The sequence below is a fragment of the Pithys albifrons genome, chromosome 7 (genome assembly GCF_047495875.1).
Source record: "Pithys albifrons albifrons isolate INPA30051 chromosome 7, PitAlb_v1, whole genome shotgun sequence".
NCBI lineage: Eukaryota > Metazoa > Chordata > Aves > Passeriformes > Thamnophilidae > Pithys > Pithys albifrons.
In genome coordinates, this window is record NC_092464.1 from 51,092,138 (window position 1) to 51,104,732 (window position 12,595).

Here is a 12,595-nt window from a genome sequence, read left to right on the forward strand (position 1 = left end):
TCCTTAATGCTAATCAAAAGAAAAGAATTCAACAGCACACTAAAAGCTTTCAAAAGAGGAAATCTCTGCAAGGCACAGAGGAGCCAATGTCCCTCCCTGAGGATTACATTCACTGCATGCTCACACACAGGGATCTGTCTGGCCACTGGATGTCTGTCACTCCTCCTCCTCCTCCTCCTCCTCCTCCTCCTCCTCCTCCTAAGGGTCAGTCCAATGACATTCCTGAGGCAGCAGGAGTTCGAAACACTGTAGTCAAACCAAATCCTATTTTTTTCGATTGTCTTTGCTTTTCAGACATAATCCTCTGTTTGTCTGTGATAACAGCAAGCATTTATTACAAAGACAGGTAATTGCACCTTTACTGAATTTCCCCAGCCAATAATCAGCGTTAAATTATCCTTCCAGCAAAGGCTGCAGGGATACATATCTGGGCGCAGGCTTATGTCGTCTCGAGGCACATTGGTAATCCTTTGTTTGGAGATCATATCAAGTATCTTCACGCCCTGAAAGTTCAAATGCAAGAGAACTTTACTCAGTATGACAAACTCCTACTCACCATTTTCTGTGCTAAGGCAGTCAGAGCAGTTCACAGCACAAACTTCAGGAGGGCCAAGTGTGCTGACAGAAAAAACTGTTGATACAAAGACCCATGTAACCCAGGAGCTGATAAAAGGAGCAAGGGGATCAAAGTAATTTAGATACTTTAAATTTACATGCCGAGTGAAAAGACATAATAAGTGAATGAGTGACAGATTAGCAACTCCAGTTTGGCTTACTGGGCTGGTGCTACTCCTGGAGAAACAAAAGAAATCCCAGTTTTTTCACAACAGCCTCTGCAGAGATGCAGAGTTTTTCACCTTGGAAAAGGAAAAGATGTGAAGCAACAGCTCATTAAGATAAATGAATCCAATCTGTACTTCTCAAGAAATGCATTTCTACTCTTACATTAAAACAGAAAAGCAAGCATATTTTAAAAATGCTTGGTTTTGTATGCTCTGATTTTTCGCTGCCTCCTCAGGGAACCTCCTAAACTAACAGGAAAAAAAAGGTTTAAAAAAGAAAGATTAAAGTAATTTGAGAGACAGAGAAAAAAAAAGAGCCATTACTCAGATTTTGCAATGCCATTTTGACAAGGTGAGCTATAACCTTTCCAACAGAAAAATGGAGATTAATTTCATGTTAAGTAATGGCTCGTTCTTAGTAATTTAAAGCAAAAATCCACAAAATAAAGTATTTTAGTAGGTACTTCATTTCTGCTCACTGAGCTTAAAGAACAACTCTCAGACTCAGAGAGAAGGGAACGGAAAGGACCTTGAAAGGTCAGTGTCCAGGATGCCATGCTATGTTAGGATTTTCTTAGTGTCAAAAGTGATTTAAAAGATTCTCCTGCCTGTTTCTGTTCCCTGCACCGTGAGTTTCTGTGTCTCCAGCTGTACAGATACAACTGTTTGAAAGTCAGAGTCAACATGTGGTGATCGTGGTCTAAGCCAGGTTTTGCCTTCTTTTGTTTTTTTTTTCTTACATCACAAGGAGCAGTCAGTGGTATGGGGGTGGGTGAAGGGTGTTTTTCAGTGATCTTTGCCACTGAAGAACTGGGAGCATGCAACACACTCCTGACTGCTCTTCAGGTAGCTGTCATCAAGGGTTCAAAAACAAACAATAACTTGCACATCCCATCTGCGAAGTACAGAGCTCAGACCTTTGGGTTAACATAAACAAAAAGCTCATGCTTTGTGTTTTCTATACTTGTCTGATAAAATTTGTATTCTTGTTTGAACTGCATTTTATTAAAGTTGCCTTTTACAAATCTTACTACTTTGCCTTTAAGGATGATTTTCAGGTAAAACTGACCCATACCACAAATTCTGTTTTCTACAAGGATGCAAATCTTATATGAGATAGACTATCTTATGTTTAAAGTGCCTTTGCAACCAACAGTGTAGCTGTTGAGAGACATTAGTTGTTTACAGTAGTGAGTTTTAAAAGGAGTAAGTTATTTAGAACTGTAATATTGTGTGATGTAAAATGCTGTTTGCTCAGGTTTACTTGCTTAGCATCATAAGTAGATGGATTCTTTTGAAGTCTTAGGCTGCAAGCTGTGAACTTACACCTAGATACACTTTTGGTTGGGAATTAATTATGAATTAATTTTCTCCTTACTAGCTGGTACACTGCTATGTTTTGTATTTAGTATGAGAATATTGTTGATAACACACTGGTGTTTGAGTTGTTGCTATGTAATGCTTGCTCTAAATCAAGGACTTTCCAACTCTCCATGCTCTGCCAGTGAGCAGGTGCACAAGAAGTGAGCAAAGGGTCAAAAGGGGCATCTGCTGCCTCTGTGGAGCTGATGACACCAAGTTGGGAGAGAGTGTTGACCTGCTGGGGGGCAGGAGGGCTCTGCAGAGGGATCTGGATAGACTTGAGAGATGGGCTGATTCCAATGGGATGAAGTTCAACAAGGCCAAGTGCCGGGTCCTGCCCTTTGGCCACACCAACCCCCTGCAGCGCTACAGGCTGGGCACAGAGTGGCTGGAGAGCAGCCAGGCAGAAAGGGACCTGGGGGGACTGAGGGACAGGAAGCTCAACAGGAGCCAACAGTGTGCCCAGGTGGCCAAGAAGGCCAATGGGATCCTGACCTGAATCAAAACTAGCGTGGCCAGGGCAGTGACCCTTCCCCTGGACTCTGCCTTGGTGAGGCCACACCTTGAGTGTTGTATTCAGTTCTGGGCCCCTCAGTTCAGGAAAGAGATTGAGAGGCTGGAGCGAGTCCAGAGAAGAGCAATGAGGCAGGAGAAGGGACTGGAGCACAAGTGCTGTGGGGAGAGGCTGAGGGAGCTGGGGCTGTTTAGCCTGGAGAAGAGGAGGCTCAGAGGTGACCTCAGCACTGTCTAGAACTACCTGAAGGGAAGTTCTGGCCAGGTGGGGGTTGGTCTCTTCTCCCAGGCACTCAGCAATAGGACAAGGGGGCACGATGGGCTCAAGCTCTGCCAGGGGAAATTGAAGTTGGAGATCAGAAAAAAAATTCTTTCCAGAGAGAGTGCTCAGGCATTGGAATGGGCTGCCCAGAGAGAGGGTGGATTCCCCATCCCTGGAGGCTTTTCAACTGAGATTGGCCGTGGCACTGAGTGCCATGATCTGGTAAAGGGACTGAAGTTGGACCAAGGGTTGGACTTGATGATCTCGGAGGTCTTTTCCAACCGAATTGATTCTATGATTCTTCCCACTGTGAAGGGACTGAAATTGCAAGCCTGGGGTGGTGTGTGTGACTCCTTGAATGGGGTGAGAAGGCTTGGGGCAGTAGCTTCTCTAACAGTGACTATGCCATTTGCAGCAGGAACTGAAAGGTCTTCTAAAGCCAACCTCCTGTCATGAGGGAGCCTAAAACCTGTTCAAATGGGAATCAAGCAGCCAGATGCCTTTAAGGCTTGCTCCTCAGATGTCTCAGTTTGGAAAACTTGAACTCCTTTATGTGGAGGAAGGAGAAGAGGGCACAGCAGCAACAACGTGGGCTACCTGAGCTTCTGACAAGCAGAATGAGACTTTGCCTAAATAACCTCAGAGTATCCAATGTCTAAAAAGCTCTCACACAGTGTGCTCTCCCCCCAGAAAAGGGCTTAAGAAAACAAAAAATAGGTAGCCACACGCAGATAGTAAGAACCAAGGCCATAAAAGATTTTCTCTGATTTTGAAAGAAAAAGGTGTAACTCAAAACCTTGCTAGAGGATGGAGGAAATTTTAAAAAGGCAAAGGGGAAGGGAAAGGCCAATAACCAAATATATTAATCTTTTGGAGGGCAAGTGTCATTTCATTTTTCCTTGAAAGATAGGCCCTGACCATGGCTTTTTGTCTCTGACAGATGGCTCTCAAGGTTTTATTAGTATTCTGTGTTCTGATGTGGCACATCATCTCTAGGGATAGCCCTCCTCAACTGTCCTACCCATCCCCAGCAGATTCACCTAGAATATATATTTTAATTGCATGGCTCTGAAAAGAACAAAACCTTCGAAAAAGCTAATGTTATGTCAATCAAACACTCAATGAAGCTTCCTTTCTAACACAGTTATTAAAGGGGAGCAAATAAACAAAAAAGTCCACCTCTAACAATTTTATATTAAAAACATAAAAAAATAATATCAAATATATAAAAACCAGCAATGGCTTTAAAATATTTTAATAAATGCTTCCCTTTAGGATGGAATAACAATAGAAGGAAAACAACCCTAGTGTTTCAGATGTACTTTCACCACATTTAAAAAATACTTTGGAATTTAGACATGATACAGACTTAAAAACATCCCTCACTGCTGAGCTTTAAAACATGGACCTTGACCCATCAATTAGATATATAGTGATAGGTGAAATGCAGCACTCAGAATGAATGCAATGGTTTCCTTTAAAATATAAATTACACTTGGAACAAAAGGGGCCTATTTTCTCCTCAGATTAGCCTTTTCTAGTGGTCTAACAAAACGAGAAATTGTCACTATATTTTTTAATAACCTGAAACATTAGAAGTGCACATGACCATGCCACTTCGGTAAAAATTATAAAATTCAGACATTTGGTTGGTTTTTTTCAGGGGGTGGCAGTGGGTAGGAACAGCTCCACTGGCATCCCTTCCTGGTGAAAACTGTAATGTACAATAGCACACAGTAATGGCCATTCCCAACAGTGGTATGGAGAACTACTTTTCCTGATTTCCTCAAAGTGGCAATCACACTGGAGAACACTGACTAACCAGCAGGAAATGCCAGAAGAAATTTCTACAAAGAAATGGCATCTGAACCACTACCCTTCAATGCCTTTTACCTGACTCTCCAAATGTGCCATTTTTCAGTGGAACACTTTGTAAATAACTATTGAAACATTTCAATAATCAGTGTAACACAGAGGTGTTTTTGTTCATTTAATGGAGGTGACAAATACTTACCATATTATTGGCCCAAGCAATTAAGTGTCCTCTCCATTTGACATTTCTTATATTTCCTTCCCCTTCATGTAAAACTGAAGGCTTCCATCTGTTCATCCAGCCTCTCTCATATAACAGCAGCTATGGGAAAATGCAACAGTAAAGATTTCTGTGAAACAGAGCTGTATGCAAACACAGAGGGTATTTTTTCTTCATAGTATCTTACTTATTTTGAAGTGCAATGAAAAATACATACTTATCATAAAAAAACACCCTCAAATACAATAAAATATTTTCATATAGTATATATACACTGAGAATCTTGTATACTACAGGATATCAGTTAAACTTTAGTAGTATTATTAGGAAGGCCTTCCATAGTGTTTCTCCAGAGAACAGTAAGTACAATTATTTAAAGATTAAAAAACCAAGACATTTCAGAACCTAAACCTACAGCACTTCAGAAAGTTGGAAGGAAACCAGGTCACCTCACACCTATTCACCAATCTCACCGTAGGCTCCTCCTTCCCTCCAAAAACCAGAGAGAATTATCCAAGATCCCCAAGCCTGTGACCCTTTGCTTGGCTCCACGTGGAAGTACACAGCCCTCCACAGGGCTCTAGAGATGCTGTTTGAGTCCCACATGTGCAAACTGCACTGTACCACAAGTGTAGTTGGTTGTAAAACTTGTGTCATTGATAACCCCCCGTTCTGCAAATAAGGAAGGCATTGCAGAATATCTAAATGCACAGGAGATGTTATGAGATGCTTTGCAGCAGCAAAGCAAAACCCAACTACAAACTACATGCAGTTTGCACAACAGTCACAAAGACCATACTGGTTCCTGTATGTCTCAGGAAATGATTTAACAGGATTACAGGGAATCACTTTGAGAGATGCAAAGTGCAGCACCTGGAGTGACACTGAAGGAAGAAGCTGAAGCTCCAAGGCACCAGTCCTGCCAACTTTTTGACGAGTACACCCTCATACAAACATGCACAACCTGAACCCAAGCTCACATCTTACACTGGAAGGTGTGAAATTGCTGCCTGCAAGGATTTCTACCACACTAAAACCTAAATCATAGAATCATAGAAATGGATTGGGTTGGAAAAGACTTCCGAGATCAAGTCCAACCCTTGGTCCAACTCCAGTCCCTTTACCAGATCATGGCACTCAGTGCCACGCCCAATCTCACCTTAAAAACCTCCAGGGATGGGGAATCCACCCCCTCTCTGGGCAGCCCATTCCAATGCCTGATTACTCTCTCTGGAAAGAATCTTTTTCTGCTCTCCAACTTCAATTTCCCCTGGCAGAGCTTGAGCCCGTGCCCCCTTATCCTATTGCTGAATGCCTGGGAGAAGAGACCAACCCCCACCTGGCTAGAACTTCCCTTCAGGTAAATGGAGCACTCTTGTTGCTAATACTTCCTATCTAAATCCAGCTGTAGATGATTTCCGAATATATGGTTTCCTGCCACTTGTATTTGGATAAATACATCAAATGCTAGGACACCAGCTCAAAATAAGATCTTTTAGTAAATGTAAGGGTATCCCACAGACTGCCTCTCCCTCCTAAAGCCACGAGATGGCACCAGAAGACAAATATTTGCTCCAGCAGTTTAACACAGTCACTTTGTGTCCTTTACATAAGCTCACTTGAAGGCCGATCTTTTAGACAGAACAGGTATTTTTCCAGAGTTATGAAAAGGTTACTCAGTTACTCTTACAGAATGTGCTATTTTACAGCACCCAGGGCCAGCCCCTGGAAGCAGGGCTAACATCCATGCCCATAAGGCAGCGCCAGCCAGAAGGATTTCCACTAGAAGGCTGGTAGGTAGATGTGAAGCACAGGAGCTCTCAGCCCAAATTATCTATCTTTATTTGGAGGCTAACTATGTCAGGCCTGAAAATTACTTTTTTTCCTAGTTTTCCCTAAGGAGAAGCTCGACAGAAAAAGAACTTTCGCTTGGATGCTTCTTTCAATACCATCCAACAAAGACAGCAGCAAAATACATGGTATTTTTATTAAGACTTACTGGACAAAAACTAATGTGGATGATGCGAAAGGTTAAAATTGGCAGATGTCAATTATATTAATGGAACTTTGAATCTTTTCTGCTTGTGACTGAATCAGGATTTAAGTTTTCTTATTACTATCAAAATCCAGAGTGAACTTGGTATGGACACTGCACCTTCTTTGTCACTGTTTTTGGTTTGTGAACATTATGCTTTTTCATGACTCCAAGTAACAAACTGCAAAGAAAGTTTTCTGACAAAGAACTGGTGAGGAGAAAAAATTTGAAAAATCCTGGTTAAGTCTATGCTCAGCTCTAAGCACATGCTTAATTAAGTGCTCAGAACAAGGCAGTAGAAGACAACAGGCTGGTATTGTCTATAATAAAGATGGAAAGTGAATCTGAATCGCTGTAACACCCTGAGTTCCCAAGTCACACCAGCAGGAGCAATAGGTCCAACACTGAGGTCAAAAGATACTCAATACTGTGGCTTACAAGAAAATAATATGTAATCTCCAAATATGCTTTACTAATTTATCTTCAATGCAATTATCTGCATGCTATTGAAACACATAATGTGATTTATTTTATTCTTATTTATTTCATGTGATAAATAAATCATATTATGTGTACTTAGAGCAATCACACCTGAAAACTGAATCAGAACTTCCCTCTGTGTTTTGGAAATGTTATCTACTGAATGTACCTCTGTCAAAATAAGCAGACTAATTTATTTCTTAGTCTTCCTTTCTGTCTCTGCATTGAAATGTTTATTGTACCAGAAAATAATTTAAAACTTCAAACAAAGCTAGACACATATTAAAACAATCCACAGTTTCTGGAGGGGTTCCTCCTACCACCTCCCTCTCTTTTTGGTAGGGGGAAAATATTTTAGGGCTTTATTTCCCATCAATCCCCTATTATTGGCAGTCAGCATTCCCAACACTTACATTTCAACAACAAGCCAAAATCCCACTTTCCTGCTTTCTCTGCAACAGAGTTTTATGTTTTCCCCTTTTTCACCTGCTCTCGTAAAACTTTTAGTCCTTTGTTACAGGTAATACAGTGGTGCTTAGAACACACTTCCAGTGTATTTTGCAATTTGATAATATAGCTAAAATAAAAAAAACTTTGACTCCGAGGGTCCCCACCCACACTGCAATCTTCTGTTTGCTCACTCATTATTTGGTGAGTCTTCTGAACTGCTTATGTTTGTCCACTGGATCATTAGGAAAAATGACACACTGAAACGTGTGAGACAAGGGGATGGTGGAGGACACTTTTTGGTTTCAAAAACAACTGGATGCATTTCTCTTGGATGAGTGATTACATCTCTCTGTGTTTTTCACTAGCAGATTAACCTACTCCAAAAAAAAGAGCTCAAAACTCTATTTTAGAGTGTTTCTGCTAAAGAGAAGAGATGAGTGCTTGGATTTAATGGAGCCTGTCATGCAATTAGTATTAACACTAATTACATGTAATCCCAGTCTTTAAACTATGTACAGGAATTCCCAATCCTCTGAACAAAGAGGCCAATGATTGCAGCTTTGGTAGTATCAACACAGTGAAGTAATTCAATTCAATTTCATCTCACTACCAATTACTGTCTTCAAAATACTGAAATAAAAGACATCTGTACTCACAGAACTTTCAAAGGAAACACACTTTTACTGAAGCACTATGCACAGCATCAGCACTTTAACACAGCAAAGATCTGAAGGAGTTTTACAGAAGAAAAGGCTTGAGATTTTATTTTGTAACTGAAGAGCTGCTTTTCCCTTCCTTATTGCAGAACTGTTTGATTAGTTTTTATTTCACAAAATAAAAATTAGGAAAAAAGTCCCTGCAATTTCTTTGTGCTGTTCTGTGTCTGCCTACGTGGGAAAATGAGCCTACCTATGGCATTTGTTCTGTGTTTTAGCACCTGTGTCACCAACTCACCTCAGCCAAGCAAGACCACAAAACCCTAAAATGCTACTTCTTCCATGGTTACAAGTGATCACTACACCCATTTATTGTTTTCAGCATAAAACCAACATTTCTGGGCACAGCCAAGATGAACAGATACCAGACAGTAACACACAACAGCGTGCTGCTTGAAGACTTACTGCTTCCTAGTGCATCCCTAGGAAAACATACAGCAGCAATAAAAATTATCATCTCTGCTTGGAACAGCTGATGGATTGGATGAGCTCAAACAAGGCAGAGAATAATGTAAGCCTCAAGATTTCAACTGAAGATGAGCTTTCAAAATCTGGTCATAAAATGCTGTCCAAGGAGCTGGGGTGTGAACAGAGAGGAGGGAGCAGGTGCAGGCAGGGGAGATCAACAAGGAGGCAGAGGCAGACAGGGCAGGTATGAGATGGCCAGAGTGAGATGAAACAGGAGCTGCTGCAGTTCATGGACACAGAAGCTGGAAATTTTGGGATGTTTAATACAAGCAAATGCCATAGCACTTTTATTAGGGTGTACTTTTAATAACTCAACTGCCAGATTTCAGCTGTCGCCTATTCACAAAGAGCTACAGAATTAACACCTTGGAAAGCAAATCCTGCAGTCTTTGGAGGCAGAGACACACATTTCATATATTTAGATCCTCTTTGCTTGCCACCCCAGGCAATGAAAAAAGTGTTTTACACAGACATTTGCAAAACACACAGCTATAGATTACATGCACATAGGACTGTGATCCGCTCTCTTTACACAAACCAAATTTATTGTAGCACAAGGAGAATGTTTTGTTTTAACGATAAAGAAGAAATGCACATCCAAATAATCATAAACAAGAAATGTAAGGAAAAAAAGTTTATTATGTGAACAGCACATACTGTATGTGCAAGGCCTCATCTGCTCAGTAATATGGGACACATCTGGGCATTATACATTGCAGCAAGGAAACCACAGACCAACTTTATTGTGGCTTGCTTGCTGCTACAGCTTGTTTCCTACTTATGGTAAATTATCCAATGCATGGACAGAAATTGTCATAGCATTTACTCTTTTTTCACTTAAATTAGACCTTTGAGTATTTACTGACTGACATTTTGTAGCTTACAAAGCCTTTCTTGTCTGGTACTCTTCTACCCAACATAATGCCAAACAGCTGACTATCTGCTTTCTAAAAATGGACTGTGCTGCAAACAGCATCCTGACAATTTAATAATTTGTCAAAGTAGTCCAGACATTATGAAGTACATATCACAGGGTTCAGAGGTAAAGGTCATCTACTTACTCACCAAGCAAAGTGCATCTGCTGACACTAAAAAGCAGACAATTAAAAAAAAATCTGAGACATTCCTTGGCAGACTTGACTTCAGCATACAAATTCCACTAGCCCTAAGAGCAGTCCCAGATCCCCAGGAATGCTACTTCTTTCCCCATCTGTGCAGTGTTCACAGTCACTATCCCTTCTCTATGGACATTGTTGCTCCACCTGCAGTGGGAAGGAATTCAGGCTGTCTTGTTTTGCATCTCAGGCAGGAGTCACCATTGGTCCAGGACAGAATTCTGATATTGAAATAGTATTTTTAATTTTTTTTACAATGAGAAATTTGCCTCAGGTAACACTAAATTCTCCCTGCTTTTATAACAGACAAAGAGAAAAATGTTAAGTATCAATATGTTAAAATGTTAATTCTGGGAGGATAAAGGGGACAAATGTGATCAGACACATCTGGACTTGAAAACCAGTTCTGATACTGTATCTTCTCCAGCTAAAGAAACACAGACACTATTAAAATATGTAAATATGTTTTTATATGCATTTCCACCATATGTGTATATATATATAAAATAAAATATAAATATATTATGTAGAAATAGACACAGACAGATTTAAAGATGAGGTTGCTGACAGGGTAGATCTTCAGTTTTATCTTTGTTCTCTGTCCTTCAAAATGTTTCAGATTAGATATGCCAATCAACACTTAATATACAAAATGCATGTTCCAGACAAATGAGGACACCCAATCCTTTAACATACTGAATACACTACTCCCATACTGGCTTCATTTGCTTCACTTGTGCTGGATTCCCACTGCCATGCAGGGTAGAGAACTCCAGAAAACCCCTTCATTAGCTTATATTCAGCAGAGTGACTCAGTCCTTACTCCAGAGGACTCACTTTCCTAGGAAAACCTATATGTCTAGTTATTGATGTTAATTAAAACCTGAAATAGGGAGTCTCATTGATGCCTCTGCTAAGAAAGGAACCTCAAGCTGTCCTGCTCTCCTAAGCCATCTTTGCATAAGATGCAGGAGCTGATACCTTGACTTTGGAACTGAAATATTTTTCAGTCATCATTCTTTGTTAGTTCTGTCTCTTTAACCCTCAGGACATGATGGATACTTGGACTTTACAAAAACGTTCACTTAGTTGGTGTACTGGGAAAGCTCAGCACTCCAACAGTTAAATCGAGAACACCTTGTTCCAGCTTTACCACCCTAATTTTGTTGGCTTTTACCCTGTTATTTTTTGAGATTAGACCCTTTTTTAAAAGGTAGAAGGTTATGGCCTTCAATAGCACAGTATTTGTCTTTCCCCTTGCTTTGAAGCTCTACTCTCTGCTCTGGACAGACATGCCCTGTTATTTACAATATACAATATTATTATTTCAGGGTTACCATCATCTGCCAAGTCAGCACAATGATGCTGTGGTTAATTGCAGAGATAAGGAGAAGGGGAGGAGGGAAGCACCTCCTTTTAGTATGATACCTATTGCTTCTCACTGCTACAGTGTCAGTGCTTCCACAGCACCTGTCTTATTTCTAGGTAGAGATAAAATTCATTCCCTAAAAAAGGGGGTGAAATAAGCTTTTCCAACCAAAAATAGAAGGCAATAATATTATCTCAAGCTTAATAGAAGTTCTCTACTTTTAAAAACTAGCACTTTAGTAAGCAAACAATTTAAAGCAGTTAATTAGTTCCCAATAAAATTTAAAGAAAAAACACACCTAAAGGACTTGAGTACCTGCCTTCTTAAGCAACCAACCAAACACATGCATGGTAGAGTCAAGCTTAAGACAACCCCCAAATGATTTAAAGAGTTACTCCAGTGAACATTGCTCTTAAGTCAGCCTTAGGTCAGGCTGAGCTTCCAAGATGTGGCAAATCTCAGTATGACACAAGAATTCGTCTAAGTTCCAGATTTTCAAGTAGGAAATCAAGAATATCTTCCTCCTATTCTGAGACAACAACGTTCATAATGGAACTAGAGGAGTTAAAGAAACTGATGAAATTTCTTTCTGTATAGTTTTATCTGCTGAAATCATCTTTAGCAAATAATTAAAGAAACCCTCCCTCAACTTTTAAATGCTAATATACATTAGGTCACCATGTCCCAAAACAACAAAACAAAGATAGACTCAGCAACCCTTAGGATGAAGAGTTCACACAATACACACTATGCTTTTTTATGCACCTCAATGGGCTGGGAATCAACAACCATAAGAAGTTCAACAAGGGAAACTGCCGGATTCTGCCCCTGGGATGGAGCAACCCTGGAGGTACGGACAGACTGGGAATGAGATGCTGGAAAGCAGTGCTGGGAAAGGGTCCTGTGGGTCCTGGTCATGGCCAGTTGGTCACGAGTCAGCAGTGCCCTGGAGCCAGGAGGGACATCCCTGTCCTGGGGGACATCAGGCCCAGCATGGCTGACCAAGTCAGG

The 12,595-nt window shown here is 40.6% G+C and overlaps 1 protein-coding gene across 1 annotated transcript in view; it reads right to left on the reverse strand.

Moving 5' to 3' along the window:
* Nucleotides 1-12,595, reverse strand: part of VPS41 (VPS41 subunit of HOPS complex) — a 101,948-nt gene that overhangs the window by 42,374 nt on the left and 46,979 nt on the right. Inside the window, exons 8-9 of the mRNA XM_071561564.1 lie at nt 4,934-5,053; nt 357-503 (exon numbers count right to left, since the gene is read on the reverse strand). Coding sequence (XP_071417665.1) covers nt 357-503; nt 4,934-5,053 — 267 coding nt within the window. The remainder of the gene's footprint in view (nt 1-356; nt 504-4,933; nt 5,054-12,595) is intronic.